Here is a 27,293-nt window from a genome sequence, read left to right as displayed (position 1 = left end):
AGAATAACTTGTCCAAGACTGACATCTACAGTCATCTGCACAGTAGTGTCTGGTGTTTCACAGTACCGGTATCTCATTACAGCACTACGGCAGTTTCATGCTGGCATGCCTAGGGAACCCTGAAAAACAAAAGGCAGAGTTCTGTGAGAATGATCAAATACACCAGCCTAGTGCAAAGGTGGTTTGAGTCATGATTCCTAGAGAGAAACAGAGCTAGTGCCTCCTTTTCCCTGGAGGACCGGTATCTACTCTGGTTTTGCTTCAGCATTTGATGAAGTCCTTCTGCCTTGGGGACAGCTGACATCTGATTCCACTGTTTTGCACAAACACCACTCACTTCACAGCAAAGTAAAGAAGATGCAAAATACAGAAAATAAGATTGAGGTATTTTAAACCCACTTAATCCTCACCAAAATAATTCTGAAAGCAGCAAGGCAGTGGGAAGCCAATTGCCCTTTGTTTTTTTTTCTGCACAGCAGTTAGGTGGAGCATTTAGTCTGAATGAACTGAAGGAGGAGGAAATAGATTTTGCTAAAAGTCACTGGGGTTGTGGTCCAGTGAGACTGAATTCACAATGGGTTCAAGTGCTGATACAATGTTACCATCACCCCTAAGAAAGACAGGTGAGAAAAGGCTAGATGAAAAGCTTCTGCCCAGATAATAAAGGAAATGGTGAGACAGGATGGTTCAAACCTGTCCTCAGATTTGTCTGATCTTTGCTAAGGCTGTAGCAATAGCTTTCTTTTTAAAGGAACAGTTATCAACCACCTTTGGAAGCTGCTCAGGTCAGTTACAATTAACAAAAAAAAGCGCCCCAAAACCAAGAAACCTCAGACCATGATTTTATTTTTTGTCAATGACAGACCTTTGCCTCTTGCCAGTCAGTTGGGGAAAAAACCAAAAAACCCAACCCAAAAAAACAAATCTAAAACCAATTAACAAGATCCCTCAACTGTGTGAGGGAGGCTAATTAGCCCCTGAGGAGGGGCTGCTAATTGATTATGTGATGCCCTGTACTAGAAGCTTTGGGAAGGAAGGGTTCCACTGAAGGGCAGTGTACCTATTAAATTGAAAAAAAGCATTTAAAAAAACAATTCTTATCCTTTTTAGTTCAGTACATTCTTGTTTCTGCTGTGACACACACACCCTTACTAAAAGGACAGCTCAGGGACAGGAATATAAACACACTCTGTTCCCAAGAATCCTGTTTTTCTTAGCTGCTGCTTTGGCCCTGCTATGCCCTACCACTTCCAGACCAGTCTTATCCCCCTCCTACAGCAACAAGGACCTTACCCGTAGAGCCAGCACATTTCAGATCCTGCCTTTGGACACGGCTATAGCTGGCTGTGGTCAGGAGCTTGGTGCTCTGTGGTGGGCGGCTCCATGTCAGGAGTGTCACACAGTGAGAGCTGAGCCACTGCCAGAGGCACCAACTACTACGGAAGCAGGAGAACTCTATTCATTGTCCCATTCATGTGATTGGGAGCTTTTCAGAGTCGATATATTTAATTGGTATAAAACCAGCAGACAAGACTGCAACATAGCACTTTCCTTGCTAAAGGAGACACTCCAACAGCAGCTGCTGCACTGCGTGGTTACTATGTGGCTTCTTAAGCCTGAGGTCTTTTGTTTTAACTTTCATGAAAAACATTTGTTATCAAAATGTATTTTATTCTTAACAGGGTAGTTAAAATGCAATGGGTATCCCTGATTATCATTTCCATTTTTCCTTGCAGACACAGAAAATTGTTTCACCTTGCTTCCTCTGTCATTGGTCAGAGGACAGAAAATTTTATTTCAAGGTGTGTGAAAAATTGATTTTTACAAAAAAGAGAGATTTCTGACTAAAGAAAAATGTCTGCTAAAATGAGCAAGAGGTCCAACGTGAAATAAATTTCAAATCTGGTTCAGCACAAAAACTCTGTGGTTAACTGAATTAGGAAAACTAGGAATTTTTTTTATGCCAAGTAGAGCAGATGGTATTAAAACTCCTCTTCAGCTTGTCTGGAGCGAGAGCATTTCAGTTCCAGCAGTCTCTTCACGGTGTCTGCAATTGTACGCTCACCGTGCACCTTGTTATCTCGGGTGCGGATGTTAACTGTTCCACTTGCCTTCTCCTTTTCACCAACAACTAAAAACAACCAAGATGCAAAGGAATGAACTTAAGATTTAGCAAGCTCTTTTTTCCCCCCCGTTCCCTTAAAACTTAGGCATACTAAACAAAAATTCTAAAAAGCTTACCAACGCATCAAATCCTTCTTTGCCCTCCTCCCAGCTCCCCCCACTTAGATCTGTAACAATCATCACCCTTACTTAATCTCGTATCATCTAATAGATTTTAATATGTTATGAACAGCAACTTAGCAAAATATGGGTAAAGAGAAAAGTAAACGTAGTAAGTCCAGCTTGACTCACTTCTTATTAGAGACAACCACAAAGTCAAAATAAGAAATAAACATGAAGTACTCCACAGGCAAAGATTAGAGAGACAACTTGATTGTAAATAACAAATAGCTATTTGTTGTCTGTACAGAGACAGCAAGACAGTTTACTAGAAAATCCCAAAGCTATTTTACTTAAACATTAAGATACAGATACCAAGATAGCAATGTATGTTTCATTACTAATAAAAATTTTATATAATACACTTGGAGGTTGCTACAGGAAATCGTATTTCTCTGGTACCCTATCTATATTCAGTGGGACAACTCTTTGAAAGAACCTCTGAATATAAATTTGGTGAGATTTTCTTCCCCTGATAGGTTGATCATTTGTTTGTAGTCTTGAAGATAAAATGTGGTTGTGTCTTATCTGTATCATATGGTTAAAGTTTTAAAGAACAAAAAAACTTTATTCATGAGTCTATCAATTACTCTGCGGGTAGAGTTTCTCTGTCAAAGGCTCCTTCTACTCTAAGGGATCCCAGATAGTTTCAGGGTCTCAATTTACATGACATGACTAGCATGGTACTTGAAATCACATACTTCAGGGGCAGTTTCTAATTGTCCCTGCATCACCCTCTTGCGGAAGAGTCTTCTCCTGTGCATGCATGTACAGCTCAGAAGTGCACTACAGCTAAATGCAGTGATACTTCTGCTACACTTGAAACAAGAGCATAAATTATTGGGGGTGGAAGAATTGCTTAACAATCTGACTGACAAAGGGCAAGAGGTTTCATGTATGCCTCCACATTGCTGACTAGAAGACCACAATAACCTTTTTCTAAAACAGCAGTAAAGCCTTGGGCCATCATGCAGGCAGGAGGGGCTCTCTGGAATGGAGACTCTCAGCAGCAAAGTGACCTAAAACACTGACTACCTCTCTCTGCCATGCTCATAGAAGAAAGAACAAATCCTATAACCTATGCAAGAAAGGGTAAGGTAACAAATGCACTATACATTACCCAGAATAAAGTTATACTGTGCAAGCTGAGCATTTCTGATCTTCTTGTTCAGTGTGCACCCAGGATCTACATCAACATCTGCCATTAATCCAGCATCGTGGAAGTGCTTCATGACCTAGGAGAAAAAGTATTAAAATTGTCACTCTAGGATATTCATGACAATGAACTATTTATGACTTGTAGACTTAAGCCAGTCAAGCTTATCTGACCCTTAAAACAAAGGCACTGTCATTGGCTCAGGCACTGGAGATGAGCCCAGTTCAATAAATGAAAACAGGTCAGCTACATCCAAGTATATACACACTAAATAACTAAGCAGTGACGTGAACATCTAATGTTTTGGACTGAATAGTGATTTGAAGTTGATACTATGAAAGGCAGCAGGATGGTGGACCTTTCTGATTAGAAGATTTTTTTTTTATTTTTCAGACTTATTTATGTATCATGTGCTTGACAGAAATGCAGGAGAAGGTCTGCTGGATGCTAAATATGCAGAGACCAATCTTCACCTTTCTTCCTGCTTTTGCAAAATGCACATGGCCATGGGAGACTAGAACCGGAAGAGTAAGACAGCTTTTGAGCTAGAGAGAGAAAAGCTAAGTTTTCCAAAAATAAAGGCCTCACAAAGATCGGCAGTTTTTGCTTAGATATGCAAAAATCTATTTCAGGTCCTCTTTAAGATACATCTACAACTTCAGCAGCTAATTGTCATTGTAATATAAAAATTATACAATGCAATATGCAAAGACTGACAACATTTTTCTGGGATAAATACTATTAATCATTAATAACCACGTATCTCAACTAAATACAATATACTAAAAAAAAACCCCCCAAACCACATACATCACCTTTTGAGCATACTCATCACACGTTGGTCCCACCGGTACCACCATTACCTGCTGTGGGGACAGCCAGAGTGGCCTTCAATAAACAAACAAAACAAGTTTGTATAGCTATCAGTATTTTTTTTTAAGTATGAAAAATCCTCTTAACAGATAGGACTAAAATCTACACAAGAGATTCATAAAGGCAGCTGCTTAGATTGGGTTCAGAGGTGATGACAGCCCTATACTTGTTAGAATTTATGCTGCAAAAAGAACTAAGCGTCTAAAAGAGTTGCAGCGTGGACAAAAGCACTTTTTGACCTGAAGATTCAAGTTGTGTTTTACAACAGACAACAAATCATAATGGAGTTGTTGAGCTTATTACTAACTAATCATGGGAAAATATTTACTTTTGTTATAATCTGAGAGGTCATCCCCATCAGGTATTACACTGCGGCAGGTAAAAGAGATGACCTACATAAATGACTTGTTGCAAGGCAGCCCAGCTGCAAGAGCAAAGTTGAGACACACACACCTTAGGCAGACAAGCTGTATACTGCACCTGCATGAGTGGTATCACGTAGAGGCTACCATATTGTATTGTGTTTGCGTGGCCAGGTTTTGGTATTGAGGGGGGCTATAGGGGTGGATTCTGCAAGAAGCTACTAGAAGCTGCCCCCATGTCTGACAGAGCCAATGCCAGCTGGCTCCAAGATGGACCCGCCACTGGCCAAGGCCAAGCCCATCAGCAATGGCAGTAGCACCTCTGGGATAACATAGTTAAAGGGGGGAAAAAAACCCTGTTAACACCAAGAGCAATTGAAGCCAGAGAGAGGAGTGAGAAGATGTGAGAGGAACTCTGCAGGCCAGGGTCAGTGCAGAAGGAGGGGGAGGAGGTGCTCCAGGTGCTGGAACAGAGATTCCCCTGCAGCCCATGGAAAAGACCATGGTGAGGCAGGCTGTCCACCTGCAGCCCATGGAGGTTGACGGTGGAGCAGATATCCACCTGCAGCCCGTGGAGGACCCCATGCTCAAGCAGGTGGATGCACCTGAAGGAGGCTGTGACCCCATGGGAAGCCCACGCTGGAGCAGGCTCCTGGCAGGACCTGTGGCCCCATGCAGAGAGGAGCCCAGGCTGGAGCAGTCTGTTCCTGAAGAACTGCAACCTGTGGAAGGGACCCACACTGGAGCAGTTCATGGAGGACTGTCTCCCATGGGAGGGACCCCACACTGGAGCAGGGGAAGAGTGTGAGGAGTCCTCCCTCTGAGGAGGAAGGAGCGGCAGAGACAATGTGTGATGAACTGACCCCAACCCCCATTCCCTGTCCCCCTGGGGGGTAAGGAAGTAGAGACTCTGGAGTGAAGTTGAGCCCAGGAAGAACGGAGGGGTGGTAGGAAGGTGTTTTTAAGATTTGGGTTTATTTCACATTATCCTATTCTGATCTGATTGGCAATAAATAAGTTTTCCCCAAGTTGCGTCTGTTTTGCCCATGACAGTAATTGGTGAGTGATCTCTCCCTGTCCTTATCTCAACCCATGAGACTTTCGTCATATTTTCTCTCCCCTGTCCAGCTGAGGAGGGCAGTGATAGAGCAGCTTTGGTGGGTGCCTGGCCTCCAGCCAGGGTCAACCCACCACACATACCTAGAATTATTTAATATCTAAGGAGTATGGTTCAGAAGGAATTGCCCTGTGGTACACCTACAGCATGTCTCTATAGCAAGCAAGTAGAACAAATCCTCTTGATTCTTGCATGCTAGGCTAATTCTCTCCTACATAAAGTATTTGCTCAAACTCAAATAATAAATTTACTTTTCAACATTACCATTTGCCTCCATAGTTTTCAGTTAGAATGGCTATCATTCTCTCCACAGATCCCAGGATAGCCCGGTGAATGATAACTGGTCTTGTCTTGTCATTACCATCATTGCTGTGAAGAAAGGTTTGGGTTTATTTAAATGTAAGGTTTTTTTGTTGATGTAAACTTATGCCTGTGACAGGAAAGATTACACAGCAATTAAACCCACCAGCCTCTGTGCTTACCTGACAAAGGTGAGGTTAAATCTGACTGGCAGCTGAAAGTCAAGCTGGATTGTAGCACATTGGTGGTAGCGGCCAATGGCATCTTTAATCTGAATGTCAATCTTAAAAACAAAAAGACACAGACTTTTACTACAGTTTAAGATACAAGCATGCCCCTCTGAAAGCAAACTCACTGTTTGAAGATGAAAGGTTTCACTCAATACAGAGGAACTATATGCAGTTTTTAGATAATATACTTTTACTTCAGCCTACATTAGGACTCAAATGACTTGCAGGTTCTGATGCAAAAAATGTTACACCTAAGAACAGAGTGAGCAAGTAGAGACACATTACTTCAGGGGGGAACTACATTTAATAACTCAGACTTTTTTGTGAGTTTCAGTCTGGGACTTTCACAGGCCTTTTCACTGAGTGAATTCAGCAGCACATAAGTGCAAGATCAGAACTCAACATGTCTCCCCAAAAATGAGATTTCTTCAACCTCAAACCAGCAAATTTCCACTCCTTTGTTATGCAGTATTTGAATACTTTGTAGCTTATGTTACAAATTCAGAGTACAGACATGGAACGAGAATCCTACTGTTAAACAGTCCCTTACCAATAGGGATCATATTAATCAATGACACTTGTTCTTACTATGAGTTATCTACAGTCAAGCCTATTCTTTCTACTGCATCTTACACTTTAATCCTGAGTAAACTTATGATACAAGTTAGACAGAGAGATGGATAGAAAACAGTAGATTTATAGTGTCCTGACTTTATTCATTTATCGTATTGCTCTCTTACTCATCCTTTCACCACTACGGCTGTATGTCAGGGCTGTGTGCCTTATTTTAATTTATATATCAAACAGATAAGTGTTTTATTAGCTAAAGTTCTAAATGTCTTTCAATTTTGCATTTAGAAGCCAGAGTTTATCATAGTTCAGCTTCTATCAAAATAAATTATTTACAACCTTCTTCATTTTTCAAATCACCCAGTTACAGAGTAGAAAAAAAAATCCAAGTAGTTTAAAGGTAGCCTACATGTAGAGCTTAACTTTAAAATGTAACTTTAACTAGGTTCCATTAAAACCATTGCAAAATGCTATGTGTTTGCTCACCTTACTTTGGCTAGAGTGTATTAGAAGCAAGTATAAGGTTAATTAAGGTTAACAAGGTTCCTGTAGATATTTGCCTTCTTTCAAATCAACCAAGGAAATTACTAAATGTTGTTTGCATTTCAGATTATGAATGATTAGCCACTATAACACATTTCACCTACAACTCATAAAATAAAATTGATTCAATTAGCCTACAAAGAGAGAAATCAGAATCAGTTTACTAGATGGCTGAATAAAGACATAAACATAGTCTAGGTTTATTAGGGAAAGATTAACTAATTTTGTAAGGTGCTCTGTCCTTATGCTCAAAGATATCAGGAAGTTTCTAGAAAACCCCACTTAATCTGTGCAAACTGAAGAGATATATTTAAAAAAAAAACCAACAAAACCACAAAACCATTGCAAAGGGCTTTTTAAAATACCAAAACTCATCAGCAACTCAATGCAGCTATAAAACTGTGCCAGTAAAAGCAAGATTTTTCAAAAATGTGTTTAACGAGCAAGTTTATTTTTGTTTTTCTCATGACTTAGGATTCATTTATTGCCCAAAGCGTTATTTCTAATGCAGCGATTGCTCTGGTAGCACAGATCTTACAGTGCCACCTTCTGTTCATGTCTCCCACTAAAGCAATCAGCTCTAAGCAGCAAATAGTTTACACATGTAAACTGGGTTTAATTAATGACATGAGTGTTAAAGCTATGTGAAAACCAGGATCACAGAGTATTATTTCTCTGTCAAGTATGTCAGAGTTTTTGTATCTGGAAAACCACAAAATTTCAGCCAGACGGCATCTTAAAATGGTATTAGATAACTATAAAATATCCCCTCTTCCAGCTCTTAACAATCTCAGCTTGTACCAGGTTGCCAGTTTAAGAATCAGTTTTGTTCTATATCCTCCAGCCAAACCTTAACAGCACCAATGATTTAGAAACACATATTGACACTGAAAAATTTAGTTAAAATGTTACACTGGAAGGGAATATGCAGGAATATAAGTGAAAACTAAAAGTTGTCTTTACCAAGAAGACCATGAATGAAACCCAAGAGCATCACCATACTATATTCTCCCACTTGCTCACAGTAAGATATGAAAAGCATTCTTTATGTATTAACAGCATTTAGTGTCCATCTGCATTTGTTTAATTAACTTAGAGCAGAATGTTAACTAGATGGAGACTTTGTCTTGGTCAGGTATCTATTTAAAGTAATTCGCAAACATTCTGCAAAATTAGATGCCCAACACTTATCTTTCTGCGGTAAGCAAGACCTGACATAATTTTGTAAACACATTAAGACTTTGGGTTTTTTTCTGCTCGTCCACTACACAGCAAAGAACAGTATTTGCATGCTACCCCTACTGCCATGATTACGATAGTATTAAAGGAAAGCAAGGAACTGTGTAACTTTTGTCTACCTCATCCAAACAGAATTAAATGCCTAACCCAGCTAGGAGTTAGCAACATACTGACCTTAGGTCCATAGAAAGCTCCATCGCCAGGGTTCAACTCCCACTTCTCACCAAAGTCATTGAGGCTGTTTTCAAGTTGCTAGAGATAAAGGACACACAGACTCAGTGTTTCTCAACCATTCACTGTCTTTCCATGTTACAGCATCATGCCAGCCTGCTGCTACAAATATGTGACACTATCAAATTGTCAGTACTTCTCAGTTACTGCTGTCACTCACGTATTTTCTGAAAAAGGAAAGTTTTGGAAGAGCCCCAGCTAAAAAAAAAAAAAAAAAAAGTCTAAATTTAAACAATCAAAATTCATGCACTCATTTTGGAAGAGGCCAAACAAGCAGAATTAGCTAAGACACAAGAACTTTTTATGCTAGATTCAAAGTTTGTAAATAATATTGCGAGGGGATCTACCCTGATACACCTAATGTCAATTCCTGCCCTGTCTTGTCCCAAGCACTGCACCTGCAGGGGCTAACCCCATCCCTTTCATCATGAAAGCAAACTCACTTTTGGAATTGGTTCTCTTCCTTTTTCTTTTTTTTTTTAATTATCAAAAAAATACAAGGAAAGAGAGAGAAAGACAGAGGTAATTTGATTATGACATGGAGATTGTTTCTGTATGGAGAGTAAGCTATTTACAGCAGCCAGGCTGAATTGAAGACAGTTATTAAAGTTATATTGCTCATGTCCAGCTGTCACTGTACCACCCAGAAGGCAGTATGTTCTTACAGAACTTCTAGCTGCAGCCTTGCTTTCATATAAAAAAATTAATAAGACTACTGTTTACCTTTTCGGCTTGATTCCACACTTCAATATCCCCCAGATATTTTTCAGGACGAGTGGAGAGATTCAATTTAAAGGAAAATCCAAAGACATCATACACAGAACGCAAGAACTGCAGACAACTCTTTATCTCCTCTTCAATCTTTATAAGAAAAGAAATAAAGTCTCAAATATGAAAAAATCAGTTAATCTGATTTTAATACCCAATTCCATTTAGCAGCAACGTATACCTGCTCCATAGCACAGAATATGTGAGCATCATCCTGCTGGAATCGGCGTACTCGAGTGAGTCCTGTAAGAGCTCCTGACAGTTCATTGCGATGCAGAACACCAAAATCAGCCAACCGTAAAGGCAGCTCTCGCCATGATCTTGGACGATGATCAAACATAAGGCTGAAGGAAAAGTTTATTACTTGAAGCTCATCCAAAATCAAAATTCTGCAAGGTACAGCCAATGAGAAGCAGCCAGTACCTAAGCAGATGCCCATAATACCAATGGTGTAATCTGAATACAACCATCATTCACATGTTGTTTTGTCAGGAAAACAAATGCAGATAACCTTTTACCGCTGGTAGGCTTCCCCCACCTCACAGAGAAGATAAAACAACTCCTAAAACTAAACATTAAAGCCTGAATGCCTAAATTGCCACAAACCAACAATGCCCCAGTATCTATTTTAGATATCCAGGTTTTGTACTACCAATGTAAGCTTCAGGTCTAAAACACAGTCACTGTAATGGTGGAAAAGTGACATTTCTCAGTGTCTCCAGTAAAGACAGCATGTAGGCCATAAGACTCATAATTACATCACTCCTGACAGCATGTCATATCTGGATACCTGAAGATAGCCATCTTTGCAATTAAGGAGGCAAAAGAAACAAGATTTGGTTTTTTTTGAATCAGCATCATCTTTGGTAAACTGGATTTGCTATGTATTTACCAGTGTCCTGGACAGTTCATAGGCTTCAGAGCAAAGATTTCTTTCTCTACTTCAAAGGAAAACATGTTGTCGCTGTAATGCTGCCAGTGCCCTGAAGTCATCCACAGTTTGCTGTTGAAAACATTTGGAGTGACAACCTCCTGGAATCCACGTTTTCGATACTCACTCTAGAACAACAGACCCAGTATGTACAATAACTAATAAAGCAAACAGAAGTGATGGTACTCAGCCTTCAATCTGCAGCCATAAAAATATACAAATGCTGCCCTACAAAAGTCAGAGAGGAGGAAAATCCAAGTTGGACATGCCAGGATACATCCCTTCCACCAGCACCACCCTTCCCCAAACAATTCCTCCACAGTAAGCAAGAAGAACAAGTTTCCTCCCTGCAAGCAAAGCAGCAGTCTCTAATTATTCAATGACGCTTGGTAGAACATTGCAGCCCAAATATACAATAATAAGACAAACTTTAAATATTACAACAGGAAGATTAGGATTTTTTTCCGACATGTAATTTCATAACAAATAGTTCTACAAGGCCAAATTTAGTAAGTTTATTAAAACAAATCAATACGCATCAGTGGAAGAGCCGTAGTGTGCGCTGAAGTGTACCATTAAATGTCAATGAATTCATATTATAAAGCATCATTATCACTGCTTTAACTGCAGGTATAAAGTATTGATAAACGCGTAACTTAGCAGAGATTGTGACAAGACCAATTCAAAGAAACTAGGTTACTTTAGTTCCATGGCTTACAGAACTAAGAGATTAAACTAACTTGAAATTAAAGGCTGTTAACACTGTTATATGTAGCATGCTGTTATGTATTTTTCTAAAATTAAGCAATTTCTTCCATAAGAAGATTTCCAAAAGACATTACTTACCCGTATGAATTCAATTAATGTGTTATAAATGTAAGCTCCTTTTGGCAGGAAAAAACAGCTACCAGGGCTGAGCTCATGAAAGAAAAATAGTTCTTGGTCCTGCAGAACAACAATATTTAAAAACTCAGTATTTGTACACCACCTTCTTCATCTAACATTCACACATGAATTACTACTGACTGTGCATCACTAATCAAAGTTATTAAAAAAACCCAAATAAACAAACAAAAAAAAAGGCAATACCAATAGATCAGATGTATTTTCACTAGTATATCTATCTCCATCACTATTTATAGGGGAAGGAGATTGTTCAGTTTCCTGTTTCATTACCAATGCTCCAAAACTTCACATTTACGTGTAACAACTGTGCCCCCACAGCTCCCTTTGTACACTGACAAGTAATGATTAGTTCTCTTTCAGCAGCTCCCTCATTATTTGCACATGAACTGAATGTGTGAACTGTAGTTGCCTGATGTTGTGACAAACTGTGCATATGCTTGAGGACTGCATATAGTGAATTCTTCTGTATATTCTTCCGATGTCCTAGCAGTAGACCTTGTAACAGTATTCAGGACTACCAATTATCTGACAGGGGTTTCCATTTAAAAAAACAAAACTGAAAACCAACCAACCAAAAAAACATAGAAATGTATTATAGATTCTGAAATTCTGAGAGTGAACAGGCTGCAGCAAACTGTGTAGGAATGAGCATTGCCCGCAGTGTTCATGTTTTGCAGACCGAAGTGTTCATGTTCTGTTCTTATAGATCTGTGGAATAAGGATGTCATCGTGTTTAAAACAACGAAAAGTCCAAAGAGAAGTTATTTGCATTAGGACTTTTGATGCTCTTCAAGAGAAAAGTATCTGACTTTGCAACTAGACTGAAAATACAGTTGTGCCACATCTTCACTGTGGCAGCAAGTATACTCTGTCTTCAAGATCCTTCCAGTTAAGGGGTTACATCCACACAGTGTTTGTGAAACACATTACCAGAAAAACTCTCTCACCCGCCCAATTTTTCTGTGATCTCTGCTTTTAGCCTCCTCCTGGAATTTCTCCCATTCCTTCAGCATTTTTGCATCTGGGAATGAAATTCCATAGATCCGCTGGAGGGATTCCATATCAGCCTTGCCTTCCCAATAGGTAGAAGAATTCTGCATGTAAAAAATATATGAAACATTGAAGAAAAGGAGAAACCTCCACATTTTACTACTAATGCCTGCTGTGAAAAGACATGCAATTATTAATAAATTATTATACTTAATGTAGAACAACTAAGGCATAAGGACAGTTTTAATCTTAAATTCAGAGCACTGATTAAAAAAATCCAGAAAGAACAGGTGAACAGAATACGTAAAAAAGGTTTCAAGCTCTCTCATAATTTTTTTAATCCTGTTTGCTCTCTCCAGCCTATTCCAACTGATTATTCACACTCAGCCATAACCATCAGCTGAGCAAAAACTATGAACTCTAACTGACACAGTTCAATGAAGCCTGAAGCCACACTCACATTCCTATCTGTGCTGAAAGCGCAGGACCTGGACACCTAGTTGGGCTTTACACCATTTGAATATTATTCTGGCACACAACCCTTTCCCAATTGGTGACATTGAGTTTTTGGCCAGGTTAGCCATTTCATGGTACATTCTTGGATAAGCCACCATTGTATTGCCCAAAGACAGCAACACATTATCAGTGAAAACATTTCTCTAAAGCAGTTTCAGCACTTACCTTATGAATTTTTATGGTCTTTATCTTGCCAGTATGTCTGACATGAGGCCCTCTGCATAAATCTATCAAGGGACCACACCTAGGAATAGGAACACATTAATTTGGTACATTTCACCCTAGAAAGATATATCCAGTAATATTATGATGCATGCATAATTACCTGTATACTGTTGTAGTTGGAGTATTGACCTTCTCATTCAGGATGCGACACTTGAATTTATTATACTGAGAAGAAAAGCAGTACACGTATTTGTTAACGCCTTGTTAATCAAGAGAACTGGCCAGCAGTTTAAATTATTTGCAAACCTGATGCTATGCTGCCTTGAAGAGGATTATACAAGACAAAGATGGTCAAGTACGGCATTCAGTTTTGGGCCCCTCGCTACAGGACAGACATTGAGGTGCTGGAGCATGTCCAAAGAAGAACAACGAAGCTGGTGAAGGGTCTAGAGCACAAGTCTGATGAGGAGCGGCTGAGGAAACTGGGGTTGGTTAGTCTGGAGAACAGGAGGCTGAAAGGAGACCTTATCGCTCTCTGCAACTACCTGAAAAGAGGTTGCAGCCAGGTGGGGGTTGGTCTCAAGTAACAAGCGATAGGACAAGAGGAAATGGCCTCAAGTTGTGCCAGGGGAGGTTTAGATTGGTTATTGGGAAAAATTTCTTCACCAAAAGGGTTGTCAAGCACTGGAACAGGATGCCCAGGGAAGTAGTGGAGTCACCATCCCTGGAGATATTTAAAAGACGTATAGATATGGTGTTTAAGGACATGGTTTAGTGGTTGGACTTGGCAGTGGTAGGTTAACGAAGGTCTTTTCCAATGTAAACAGTTCTATCATTCTATAAGTAGATGAGCAAGCTGCCCAGAGAGCAGGTTGTGCAGTCTCCGTCCTTAGAGGTTTTGAAGGTGCAACTGGACAAGGTTCACAAACCTGTTCTGACTTCAGTTTTGACCCCATGCCCTCTGCATGAGATTGGACTGGAGACCTACAGAGGTATCTTCCAACCTGAATGACACTATGATTCTCCTGATGTCTTAAGAATGAAAAATGAGTAACGCCTATCTCAGGAATGCCAGAAAATTACTTGCAGCTAGGTACTAAAGAGAAAGGATCAGCTTTTAGTGTTGCTTGGACGCTCTCAGAAGTCCTCATTCTAAAAAATGTTTTATTAAGCTTTCTGAATGTACCAGCACATGCAGTTATAGTATCACCATGGCATTTTACTAACAGCCAGTATAATACAGGCATATAACATAACTGCACATAATATATTGCAAATTAACACCTGTGGGAAATAAACGAAGAACGCGTCTTCAAGGATTTTGCGAAGGTCACCCAGGGGAAGAATGAGAATTCTTACAATTGCAGAAAATTTAACACACATTCCCGAGAACCTTACAGTTCCACGAATTACACCTTTGCTCATTTTTTTCATTAAATATCACAAAGGAGCTTGTAAGAACATGATCTCCTTAAGAAGTTAATTGGATAGACCTTCCTCTACCACTAACAGAACATGCAGCTAAAGTTACAAATACTGAAAGAATAACTGCACTATGCTAGAAACAACCTTCTAAAACAGCTTACCTTAAACATTTCAAGTAGTGTCTCCTTCTTAACTTCCAGTCTTTCAAAGACTTGTTTTTCCTTCATTATCTTTTTGCATAATGTTTCCAAAGCAGAGAAGTCATTACTTGATACACCCCTAAAATAAACACACATAAAAAAAGTGAATCATTCTTCATTTCGCTTAAAATTTTTGATCCAGTTGCAATGCACTAGCTTGTGGATGGGACACACTGCAAAGAACAAAGCAGTCTGCAGTAGTGCAGATGACTTTGTTCCAGGAACAAGCAGGTAACAGAAATTTTGCTGTGACTGCCATCCCCCCGATCCTAAAAAAAGAAATACAAAACCTACCCTTCCTCAAGGAACATGTCATAATAAAATCCATTTTCTATTGGTGGGCCATAGCACAAACAGCCACCATAGATTCGCTCCATAGCTTCACCCATTATGTGAGCACTTGAGTGCCAGTATACCTAATGGAAGTAAAAAAAAAAAGGGGAATCGGTCCGAATACACACAATGTATTTCTGAGTATTTTACACAAAATCTTTTCTGAAAGGCTTGCTTTTAAGGATACTTGATGCAGACCCCACATTAGAGCAGTCTGCGGAACAGAAGTGACCTGCCCAACAACGGTCTCATCCTAAGCACCAGTATTTCCAAAAGGTAACACTAGAAAATTGTTTACAACTATTGTTGAAATGATTTAATTGTCAAGAAGTCAGGAAACTAATTCAGGAACTTTTTTTCTATGAACTTCAATCAATCAGCTCTGCACAAAGACCAAAAGGTACACTTTCAACATAAGGCTGTAGTGCTAATCCAAAGATTTTATGCATGGGAAATCCTGCACTGATGTAGAACTGTTCATAAAGTTAAAAATTACACTCCACCTTGTAGTACACCTGAAGTTTTGACAAATTAAAACCAAATCTATAGGACTTCAGTCTGCCTTTATTTGCATAGACCAGAAAACATAAATCTCACATAAATCTCTTCTTCTTTCAAGCCAATATGAAAATTCTAAGTTTGAATGCAAGACCTCAGTGATGAGTTTGACTGACAGCTTCTGGTATCAAATGATTTTTTACTAAAGGGAGTATTTACAAATTTACTGGGTATCCACATTTATCTGAATGAGTAGCCAAAATAAAGTACATACTTTTATACGTACAAAGTAAAAGAGCAGCCTACTCAGTACTTTTACGATTGTACATAGACAGTATTTTTGTACTTAGTATTGTTTTCAAAGTCAGTGCTGAAGAGGTCAGTTCAAAAGACCTACTCTACGTTAACATGAACGTTGCAAATACAAAATTTTAACGAGAACAGACTTGACAAACTACAACAACGGCTAGCAGACGTGGCTACAAATACACAGCAGAATGTACGTTATCTGCAATAATGCATCTCCCTTGTAAGAAACTGTTAGAAAATGCAGATGTACCTACACATCAAACCTGTTCCCATCTTCTCATCTTTTGAACATGGTAAACATGCAAATAACTACTCAAGGCTGAGTTTAATGCAAATCCAAGGGCAAACAAATATTGGTAGAAGATACTCACTGCTTGAGCCTCTTCATCTTCAAACTTAAGCAGCTCCAGGGTACAATCCTCCTCCAAAGGACGGTCTAGATCCCAAACCATCTTGTTCACTTTAGCAATAACAGTGTTGTCAGCTAAGCCCTGACTACAGAATAAATACACGGTATATAATCTTTTGAAATCAGCAAGAAGAAGTTCCCCAAATTTGCCCTCCATGTTGAATAAGATTTTCAGGAGTGCTCAGAGTGGGTACAATGTCATACATAAATTCCAAATAAAAGAGTAGTTTAGCCAGTCTTGAACATGCATGAAAATCGTACTCACATCTCAGAGATGAGGAAAGAAAATGGTGCTGTATACTCAACATTCATACATTCATTAACCTATCTGACTTAGAGGCAGCCACCTCAAAGTACTAACCTGACTTCAAAATCCTATTGCAATAAAAGAGCTTCTCTTTTAAAAACTGTCAAATACGATTTCTGACCCTTTCCTTGATCCCAGATCACAAAAGCAAAGAAGGTTCAAACGACAAGGCATGTAAGCATGAAAAAAATTGGCATTCCATCTCTAGGCATCTCCCAGTTTTTGTAATTTTAACTGTTAGGGTGTCCAGTGTGCATTGTTCAAATCTACTCCAGAGCAAGTTTGAGGAACCAGAGATGTGCAATTCTCTTTTTGATGAGTATCTCATATGCGAGTAAAAATGCAGTTAAGTGAAAGATACTCATAGTTAACTCCCTGTGACATCAACTGAAACATCATCCAGCAGTCATCTTCCTGAGGTTGACGCAAGCTAGTTTGCATGTGCTAACATCCAATCTGATAGAGTAAATTCATTTGCATTAAGAACTAATTTGCTACGACAGTACTTGTGGGGAAAAATATGCAAGTAATGTGTGTCTAAAAGATCTCAATTACATTCTTATTTAATTTTAGAAACTGTATCTTCATAAGGCAAAAAATGAAACTCCAAAACTAGAACCCTACTGGTTACCTCCAGTTTATTCTATACAAGATGCCTTGAGAAGAGCTGAGATAAATGACTAAGAGAGAAATTACATTTTACCCACGCCCCACAGCTACAACCTGCATACATAGAGCTGTCTGAAAATGACTGAGTGTATCACAGAATAGAATCATACCTAATTCCACAAGCGATTTGATAAGGAGTAGTCTTCCAGGATTCAGCATCAACCTGCTTGCCATCGGGTAATGTAACTTTAATGGGTTTACTGTCATTTGCAGCTCTTTCTGCAAGGAGCGCATCATGTTCAGCTTTAAGTTTATTGTACATCTCTAAACGCTCATTGATAAATGCAGGCCAGGGATTCAGCTACATATAATGAATAAAGAAAAAGGAAAAAAATCAACAGATTATTAGAGTTATCTAATATCACATTTTGTCAACAATGCAAACAGAATGGACATACTTTTCACAGTTATGTGACCATATCTATATATGTGCTATATATAACAACTAACTATTATTACGAGATTAATTATATAGTATTATAAGACTTCGGCTTAATGGAAATTACTTTGAAATGTACCACTGTACATCCATTTATTAAACCACATGTATGTTAATAAACTATTCCAGTTTATTAAACACCTGTTTAATAAGCTACACGAGGACAAAAATCAATTTGAAAAGACTGTATCAGTTACACATAAAAATAGATTTTTATTCTTAGGTCAAAAAACTGAAGGAACACCTGTACCCTGAGCCACCCAGACAAGAACTGACTCCAGACCACACGTCATACAATGACATCAGGGTTATTAGCCTGGGCGTAACCAAGGTTATTAAGTCACACAGATGGCTCAGGAGTAGTGCTGGCTAGCAGCTGACCCTCTCTGTGCGGTCAGAGGGATCTGTGCTTACTCACCATGAAGACAAAAGACAGAGCATCTTAGGCAGGTCTTCCTCATCCCAGAGATCTCCTGCCTACCTCCTGGTGCAGAGGTACAGTGAAAAGAGCGACTATGGAAATCAGAGTCGCTCTCCCATTACACCAATATAACTTGGTGTAAAAAGCAACAAAGTCATGGCAAACTTTAGCAAAATAAGAAATACTAGGAAAAGGAGTAACTGTAATGCCAGATAAAATACTTCAGAGGGATGAACTGCAGCAGTACACAAGTACACAAGACAGCAACCAGGAGACAGCACCTTTCAACCCCCTATGGCCAAAGGGCAGCTCACCTCCGTCCGCCCTCCATCACCGGCCTCTTCCTTCATTTTCTTCTTTCCGCAGTCTGCCTTTTTTTCTTCCCCAGCATTTACCTGAGGAGGGAGAGTACCATTTCCTCATTCTTCTGCAGTCGCTCACACCTACGGCGCTTTAAGCCCTCCTCGGCCCCACACAACAGGGGCGAGCCCCGACCCTTTCGGTCCGGGAAACCCCACCCCAGCTCCGTGCTTTCACCTTCAGGTAATTCCCACTGCCTTTCGACCCTGCTCCCCCGAAGCTGGGGAAACGCCCGGCGACATGCTATAAGGGTGAGAGGGAACAGGCCTAGCTCCCTCCTACCATCAGCACCCGTCCTCCTGACAGGGCCGCCCCCCCAGGCCCGACGCGGGAAGAAGGGGCCGCCCCGGATCAGGACACCCCCTGGCCCGCGGTGCCGGGGATCCGCGCTGAGAGAGACGGTGCTTCAGCGCGGCCCGCTGCCGCCGCGGTACCCGACTAACCTGGCTGTCAGCGCCCGCCATTGCTACACGCGGAGCCTCCCAGCGCAGCGGGGAAGGGGGCGGGCACGGCCCCGCGCAGGCGCCTCCCGGCCGCCGCAGCTGATGCAACCGGGGGCGGGCGCACCGACCCGACCTGACCCACCACGGCCGGGCCAATGGGGCCGGAGGGCCGGGCTGCCCTAGGGTGAGTGGCCGAGGCGGCGGTGACGCGGGTGTGGGGGCTGCCTGCGGGCGGCCCAGGCAGTTCAAGATGGCGGAGGCTTGCTAGCACTCGTGAGGGCGGGAAGCGGGGCCGCGGGGCCCGTCTCCCCACACCCCTGCTCCCCTTGCTCCTGCGGGGAGAAACATAACCAGCCTTCCCGCGCCAGCAGGGCCGTAGGGCACCGCGGGGGTGGCAAGGGGCTGAGGGACGGGGTGGCAGTCAGGGAGACCTACCTGCCATTCCCCTGGAGCAGAGATTCAGTCAAGGATGGATCAGCTAAGGGGGTTACTCTTTGCAAAGGAGACAAAATGAAAATCGGATCGACCAATGTCTGATTTCCCGGGGGAAAAAAAAAGTGGAAGAGATTCTGAGGAGGTTGTCAGACCTTGACTGTGGGAGTGGGGCTGCTTTGCTTAGCCCTGTCCCAAGGGGAGGCTTGGCACTGGGGGCTACAGTCGTCTTTCAGAAAAGGATGTGCTATTCAGGCACGGCTTTTTGCCTTCCTCCCTTTCTTTCCCTGCTGTTCTTTTTATATAATAATAAATAATATTTTCATTTAGGAAGGGTGCTTTCTCTCGGCATGTTCTCATCGTGGCCCTGGACCTGGTGAACCCATTCAGCAGCCTAGTTTAAGGTGTTTGTTACAAGATTTCATGTTTTCAAGAAATCCTGGCATAGCATCCTTACTTTGAAGAGTCTAAATCAGGGGTCAGGGCTACGGCTTGGCTTGGACCTCTGCTGTCTACAGAGCAGCTGACACTTCTGCCTCCTGTAGCAGCTGCTTCCTCTTCATCTGCAGCAATGATTGGGAGTTTAGAGTGCTAATTTCAGCTAAAATGTGCTTAGATGAACATCAGAGCACCTCACACTCCACGGACTTAAGTGCTGTAAGAAAAAAGTTCAGGAAAAATAGGCAGTTTTGCATAGCTTTCAAATACTGGTTATGTAGGGGTGAAGAGTGGTTGAGAGAACATCACTACATTACTTGACCACAAATGTAGGAGCGTAAAAAATAATGTAAATATTAAAACAGGAAGGTATAGTAAATAGGAACTTAAAGACAGAATCGGGTCTCTGTTAAAGGAGTAGCTGCTGCCCGAGCTTGCTCATGCACACACACATATGTGTGCACGTGCATGCGCGCGCACACACACACATATTCTTGGGCATGCTTCCTCCTTCTGCAGGCTCGACCCTAGGTTTCCTGCAGCAGCGTCTCAGGCATCAGATTTTTTCAATTTAACCAAAAGGTGCAGCAGCAGGATCAGCCCAGGCTGGGTGCCTCCAAAGAGAGGGATCCAGAACAAAGAAATCCCGGGGCAATTACACCTTGCGATCCATACATCTGCCCCTCACACACTCTTCACGCGCTGTCCACATGTCCTTTAGTCCAACAGTGATTTTTGGTCTGGGGTCTTCTGACATCTAATTGGATTATTCTTCTGTGTCCAGGCAGGCAGGCTCTTATCTTGTTGACTTGCAGTTTCCATAGTTTTCCCCGAAGGTTGGAGCCTCCTTATCTTCTGGTTTACACTCCTTGTGCACCTGCACTCGCTGGTAGAATGTGAGAACTGGAGTCCCAGACTTGGGAAAAACACTACCAAAACATCAGTGTAATATCAAAACATTTTCCCGTACTAAAAACCTAAACACAGCACTGTACCGGCTGCTAGGAAAATTACTAAGAAAAATAACTGTTTCGCAGCCTAAAGGCTTCAGCAAATCTAGCTACTCATGCTAAGTAAAGCTAAGGAAACAGCACAAATCACACCCTATTGTAATACTATGTAATTTATTCTAATTAAAACTTATTTATGTTAAAAAACTAATTTCCCTCAACAGCTCCTCCCTTTGTTTTTATTAAGCGTCCCTGCTAATGTGCTGAACAAAGTTCGTGAATCTTTTCAAGTTGCCCAATCATTCTCACCAGTTTTACATATAAAGTGATTATCAGCCACAAGTATAATATGGCCAGTCTGAATAAGATTGCTATAGGATGTAACATATGGTTTTAAATTCCTGTTGCCATGGGTGACCATCCAAAAAGGGTTTCCCACCATTGATGTTCTCTGTCCCTTTTTACCCTTTCAAGAACACGATGAATTTCTTCTGCATCATGGTGTACAATGAGTAGACTTTATGTAGAAATTTTTTTTTCTATTTTATCCCTGTTCCACCACTCTGGATCATCCATTCTCTTTAATTTCATACTTAGTCATGCTGTAGCAGTAATCAGAGTCAGCAGTAGCAGGAGTAGCAAAATTTTCCACTTCATTGTTTGTTGATTTTCAGGAAGCTGTCGTCTGTTGGCAGGTTTGGCTATCCATCACTCACTTGACATGAGAATGGTATATCCAATTTTCTTTCCCCAAAACTGTATTTCAGGTGGTGGGGGCTGGTACCACTGGGCATATTTCTTTTTATCTTCAAACACCTTTTGCACATATAAAATGTGCTGGGTGAACTGTTCATCTCTGTCCAATAGGCTGATCTTAGCTGGAATATAAGTTCCTGGTATAGCTAGGTGCCTCCTAAAAAGAATCTCTGTGGGTGTTAGTCCTATGGTCGTCCTGAAGTGTTTCAAACATCCCATAGGACTAAGTTCAATGCTTCTGGCCATTTTAAGCCAGTGTGTGCACATACTTTTGTTATTCTTTCTTTTAATGATCTAGTCATCCTTTCTACTTGTCCCAAAGACTGTGGGTGATAAGGGGTATGTAGGTTTCTCTTTATTCCTAGTGATTTGTACAGTTGATTGATTATATTTGCTGTAAAATGAACACCCTTATCTGGCTCAGTTGATTCTAGAACCCCATATCTTGGTATCATTTGTTTCAATAAAGCTTTTACTGCTCCCCCTGTGTCAGCTTTATTAGTTGGGAAGGCTTCAACCCAGCCTGACAGTTGATCTATTATAAGCAAATGTTTGTATCTGTATCTAGACCTGAATAATTCATATGCTGTCTAAAAGTAAACTATGAGCAGCATAAATATTGGCAAAAACATTTCTTAAACAGCTACATTTAATAATATATGTAAGATGTTGTGCAGCAATACAATGTTCAATAATAAAAGGGTATTTGTTTTTAAATACTGATTTTTAGATTTCCAATATCTTCTAACATCCTTTTGTGTGAACGAATTGAAACTGGCTAAGAGACAGCACATTGGAAAACATATAGATAAATTATCTGACCCCGAAATGAACAAAACCCTGTACTGGTACTGTTGAAAAGATGATTAAATATTTCAAAAGCAATCGGGAGAACCTTCCCTTTTACCAGAAGATGGCAGCAGCGAAACACGCTATGCGGATGAGAAACTAATTCTGCGGGATGCCCTGCTGACAGCTCTTGGCTTTAGATAACAGAATATATGGCATAAAATACAAAACTAAATGACTGTTTTACTGGCTTCGCTTGTAAGCAGCGTAATTAAAGATGTGTGACTGAACTCAACCGGGCTCTAAGTCACTGTAAATTGATTTCAGTGTGCTTTAATGATTATCACCAAGTGAATGAATGGATTTTTCTGCTTCCTTTGAAGTTTGTTGGAAAAAATGTGGTTGGCAAGTTCGATTGAAATTGCAATGTTATTTAGCTTATATTTTGTTTAGTAATACTAAACATCAAAATGAAATAAAAAATAAAAATTTAAAAATGAATAAAATTTTTAAAATTTTAAAAATAATGAAAAAATTACAAAATAATAAAAAGTTAAGAAAAGAAAATCTAAAGAAAAAGCTAATCAGAATTTTTAAAAGGTGAAGAGAGTAAAAAAAAATGAGAAACAAAAGGTAAATGAACATACAAGAAGCTGGGGAAGGGGAATGAGATGATATTTTAAGAAAAATATTTCACAACCTACAACACATCTACACCATTTACTTGCACCAGCTGCTCTAGGGAGACCCATCTGACTTGTGATACAGCACTGTCCTTTCTGTAAAGTGTCTGGGTTTGTTTATATTTGGTGTACACTAAACCAACTCTATTCACTGTAGGGTATTTACTAACTTTGCCAACTCCCGGCTAATTTGAAAATCAAATTGTATGAAAGCCACCCATTTACATCCAGGGTTCAAAATATATCATTTCAATTCAAGGCCTAATGGATTTCCATAAGCCCACATCAAGTGAAGAGCTATCAGTTCTCATTACAAAATCATGCAAATATGGGAATCTCAGCTTTGAGAATTGAAATATTTTTGTGCAGTTTTCTGCTGTATTAATTTCACCTGGGCTAGTACAACAAAGCAGCAGACTTCTTAGAAGGTCAGTATAGCAAGCTTAGAAATGTAGATTCAGAAATTTAACTACACATGAAGTTAAATGAAAAAATAAAGTTGACATTAAATTAAAATACCTGTGAAAATAACTGAAGTCTTGATGCAAACTGGAACAGGCTAAGAAAACTGAATCTAAGTCTTGGCTTTTGATATTTTTTCAACTTTTGTGACCTCATTATTAAAAAAACCCATAGTTATCATTTTAGGAGAATAACCTGATATTTCATGCAAAGAAGGAGACCAGTTTTATTTTGTTTCTATATCCACGATGCCTTCATGTACAGCCACTACAGTACGTAGTTCAGTAGTCTTCATGGTGCCAAAGGGTTTGCCATATCTACCAGGCATTTTTCTGCTTCTTCCAGAAGAGATGCGTGCTTGTCCTTGCTAGGGAGAAAATCCTTACCAACAGCAGAAATCCCACTGACCTTTTGTAGATTGGAAGCACACTGCGCAGTGACGGCCTTGTCCCACTTGCGTCCCAGGGTGCAGGTCCTCTTCAATTGCCCGTTTTGCCACTGTTTCTTCATACCTGCAACCGTGGAGATAATATATTCAAATTACTTAGGTTCAGTTTGTTCTCTACTATGAGGCATGTTTTTTGAGTAAAACACAATAAGGTTGTATTTGGTCAAAGGTAGGAGATGTCCAGTTTCATTGCTCATAGTCATAAATGCTGGGATCATAGGTAACAAATTCTAGGTGAAACTTAAAACCAGGGTTCACTCCTTGACATCAGAAAAACATCAGACTCCTACTAGGAAACCTTTGGCCTTTAAAAGAAGTGAGATGCTGAGTGATTTTTTTTCCCTTTTTTTCCTCTAATAAAACTAGATATGGCTTTCTGCTTCTTTGTAATAAACATACCAATGATAACTCATGTCTCCTGCTTCCCCTGCATCTCAGATTTACCCCTCCTTCACCTGGCTAAAATGTTTTAGCATACTTAGAGCTGAGTCAACAATATTTTGTTATCTCACATCGTGAAAAGTAGTAGGTGTTCAATTAAACTCAGATCTTTCCTGTGTTCTTTTCATAAAGCTCATACATGTAATTTTGGGGGCACATTATTAACCCAAGTGACATATGTAGAATCAAGATACTTTTCCAAACCTTTGGCTTTAGGATAAACTGCCCACCCCTTCACAGTACGACAGCAGGTTACTCCTATTTTCCAGTAAGATTTGCACTTAAAAACATAAAACCATTGTTGGTTTTTAGTTTAAAATCTCTTTTGGATACTGGTTTCAGAAAAAGCTGTGCTTCCTGTGCAGATCTGTGACTTCCACTCTGGTCTGCGCTCTCAGTCTTGTGGCTGGGCTGTGAGATGGGGATTCAGAGCTCCTGACTTCCGTTTCCTGTTCTTTGGTTAACATAAAACAGTGAGACAGGAGTCATTTAAAAAGGCAAATAAAATGTTAGCAGTTTCATATACTGAGGAGGAGGGGTGATAAACTGAAAAAATTAAAATCACATGTCCTTAACTGTCCTTAATCACAACTTAAACTATTACAATGAACTAATATTAAAAATCCAATTGATACTGCATTTTTCCCAAACTTCTGGTTCTTGGACACACCCTTGGTTTTTGTACTCAAATTTCAACTAGCTTTTGCTATAACTGAACATCACCAAGCTATTCTACTACATAAAATTTTTTTGCCCACACATGGAATTTTCCAGAATCCAAAATACTTTTTTGGTAACCTTTTTTCCCTAACAAAAAACCCGTTATGGTTCATTTTAGTATGTCTTTCAGAATTTAAAGTCTGAGGGTGTGGTTTATTTCAGATATTTTTTTAATAATGGAATTCCAATTTCTGAAGAGCTTTTTTTCCCTATAGATATCACTGATATTTTTTTCCCTGACAATAGTCTTTTCTGTGCCTGTAACAGCAGGCCATGGATATATTTACATAATACCTATACAACAAACAGTTACATTTCATAATCTATGAAATTTTAAAAATAATTAGCATGAAAAATAATTAATGTCATCAGACATCCTTCCTGATTCTCTTACCAGAAGAAGTAGTGATATGCATGTTATGGAGACCAAACTGTTCCTTCGTCTTCTCTGTAAGCAGAGTCCTCCACACCATGGCATGACGTGGCACATGGAGGAATTTCCTGCATAACATGATTAGAAGCAAGAGATGCATCTCCTAGTCATTTGTTTGGTACAGTCCATAACCATCGATTTTCCAAATTCAATTTCTTACTCCAAGTAATCTCCATCAGACTCTAAAGCACTGGAGATGATCTCCAAATACCAAAAGACAAAACATTCTTGCATTAGGAGGTTCTCCTGCAAGTGCTCCATCAGACAATTTTGGGGAGAAATGGCAGACAACACAGGGAAAGCAGATGTTGCCTTCTAGGGTTTTGTTTCCTTTGACCATATTTTTCATTGCAGTTATGACTTAATTTCACACATTTCCAGTGAAAATTATTTTATTCGCAAAGTATGTTCTCGGTTTCTCTATTTAGCCATGACTCAAATGTCCTGGTGATCTTTTCATTAACATCCCTTTTTAATGATGTTTCATGGACACAATCCAATAACATTGCTTCAAATACAGACAGACATGAAAGCTGACGGAAACAGGGACATCTTAACTGTAAATTTTGTCAAACCACTTGTGACAAGTTATATAAAGGCTTTTTTCTTTGTGTCCTTTTCACTTGGAAGTATTTGGAATCTTACTAAAAATAATACTAAACTGCTAAATCATTTCAGGGTTTTATAACTACAGGGATAGAGGACAGAAAACTCTCCATAGTTAGCGGTAGCTGCCAGAAGAGGGATTCTTGAGGGACTCCATTGTTAGATGCTGATCAGAGGAAAAAGATATTCTGAGGGGAGATACAAAGTTTTATTTATTCATAGTTTACCTGGCAGAATGGGATGGGACGTCTTGGCAATAACATGGAACAGAAAAAAACCCAACTGATCCCTGTCTTTAAAACATCTGTTCCATACGGAGGGACCACAACATCTCTCTTCAGTCTTCTCTTTTCCTAGACTGAGCAAACTTAACTTTTGAACCTGTCTCAGGGGGACATGCTTCCAGACACTGGTTCTTCCCCTCTGAACTCTCCAGTTTGTCTGTGTTTCTCTCAGAACAATAATGCTCAAAGCAAACATAGCACTCCTGCAGAGCAGAGGGGACTATTGCTCAGTCCTGACATACAGCACTTCAGCTAATATAACAGCATCATTTTGCTCACTGGCCTTCAGTTTATGGCTCTTCAGGACGAGCAGAATTTTTTCTGCAGCACTACTCTGTACTGTATTCTGCTTTTCTGTACACTTTCCTGAAGGGCAAAGCACTGAACATTATTAAATTGATTGTTTGACTCCAAACTACCTCTCCAGTTTGTTACAATCATCAAAATTTTAAAGTATTTGTCAGCTGCCTTTCATCTTGACATGTTCACAGATTTTTAACATGTACTCTTTCTTCCTTTGTAACACCTAATGAATTTTTGGACAAGAATCAAACACAGGATAGAATCAGCTTGAAATATCCTTCTGGTTTAACACAGGCTGACTGATAGCTGCTAAGTATATTTTTTCAAACATTTATGCCAGTTTCATCTAATCGCACAAGTGTTCAGTAAACTAATTCAGCCTATACTAATGCAGACCTTTTGGTTTCAATAAAGCGATTATTCTTACGGCTAGCTGCACTTCTTATTGCTCTCATATCTGATGTCTCCCCACTTATTTGTAGCAATTCTGGCTCTGTCTTCATGTGATTGTGCCATACCTGGAAAGCACCGCATCGTTCATCGTACGCGGCACGT

The 27,293-nt window shown here is 40.0% G+C and overlaps 1 protein-coding gene across 2 annotated transcripts in view; it reads right to left on the bottom strand.

The window, feature by feature from the left end:
• Window positions 1–828: 828 nt before the first annotated feature.
• TARS1 (threonyl-tRNA synthetase 1) overlaps window positions 829–27,293 on the bottom strand; it is a 38,139-nt gene continuing 11,674 nt past the window's right edge. The window contains exons 1-19 of one of the 2 annotated variants that reach the window (XM_054809650.1): window positions 18,994–19,087; window positions 18,505–18,585; window positions 17,441–17,631; window positions 16,317–16,440; window positions 15,100–15,221; window positions 14,767–14,884; window positions 13,341–13,405; window positions 13,181–13,259; window positions 12,457–12,603; window positions 11,450–11,548; window positions 10,565–10,731; window positions 9,854–10,016; window positions 9,628–9,765; window positions 8,848–8,925; window positions 6,274–6,374; window positions 6,056–6,160; window positions 4,255–4,327; window positions 3,404–3,518; window positions 829–2,131 (exon numbers count right to left, since the gene is read on the bottom strand). In XM_054809650.1, coding sequence (XP_054665625.1) covers window positions 1,983–2,131; window positions 3,404–3,518; window positions 4,255–4,327; window positions 6,056–6,160; window positions 6,274–6,374; window positions 8,848–8,925; window positions 9,628–9,765; window positions 9,854–10,016; window positions 10,565–10,731; window positions 11,450–11,548; window positions 12,457–12,603; window positions 13,181–13,259; window positions 13,341–13,405; window positions 14,767–14,884; window positions 15,100–15,221; window positions 16,317–16,440; window positions 17,441–17,631; window positions 18,505–18,585; window positions 18,994–19,014 — 2,136 coding nt within the window. In that variant the 5' untranslated portion in view covers window positions 19,015–19,087 and the 3' untranslated portion in view covers window positions 829–1,982. Of the gene's footprint in view, window positions 2,132–3,403; window positions 3,519–4,254; window positions 4,328–6,055; window positions 6,161–6,273; window positions 6,375–8,847; window positions 8,926–9,627; window positions 9,766–9,853; window positions 10,017–10,564; window positions 10,732–11,449; window positions 11,549–12,456; window positions 12,604–13,180; window positions 13,260–13,340; window positions 13,406–14,766; window positions 14,885–15,099; window positions 15,222–16,316; window positions 16,441–17,440; window positions 17,632–18,504; window positions 18,586–18,993; window positions 19,088–27,293 lie in introns of those variants that run through there. The other variant, XM_054809651.1, reaches the window with a different exon arrangement.

Source organism: Grus americana, chromosome Z, assembly GCF_028858705.1.
Source record: "Grus americana isolate bGruAme1 chromosome Z, bGruAme1.mat, whole genome shotgun sequence".
NCBI lineage: Eukaryota > Metazoa > Chordata > Aves > Gruiformes > Gruidae > Grus > Grus americana.
Note: the sequence above shows the minus strand (reverse complement) of the source record. Positions and strands in the feature narration are given on the sequence as shown.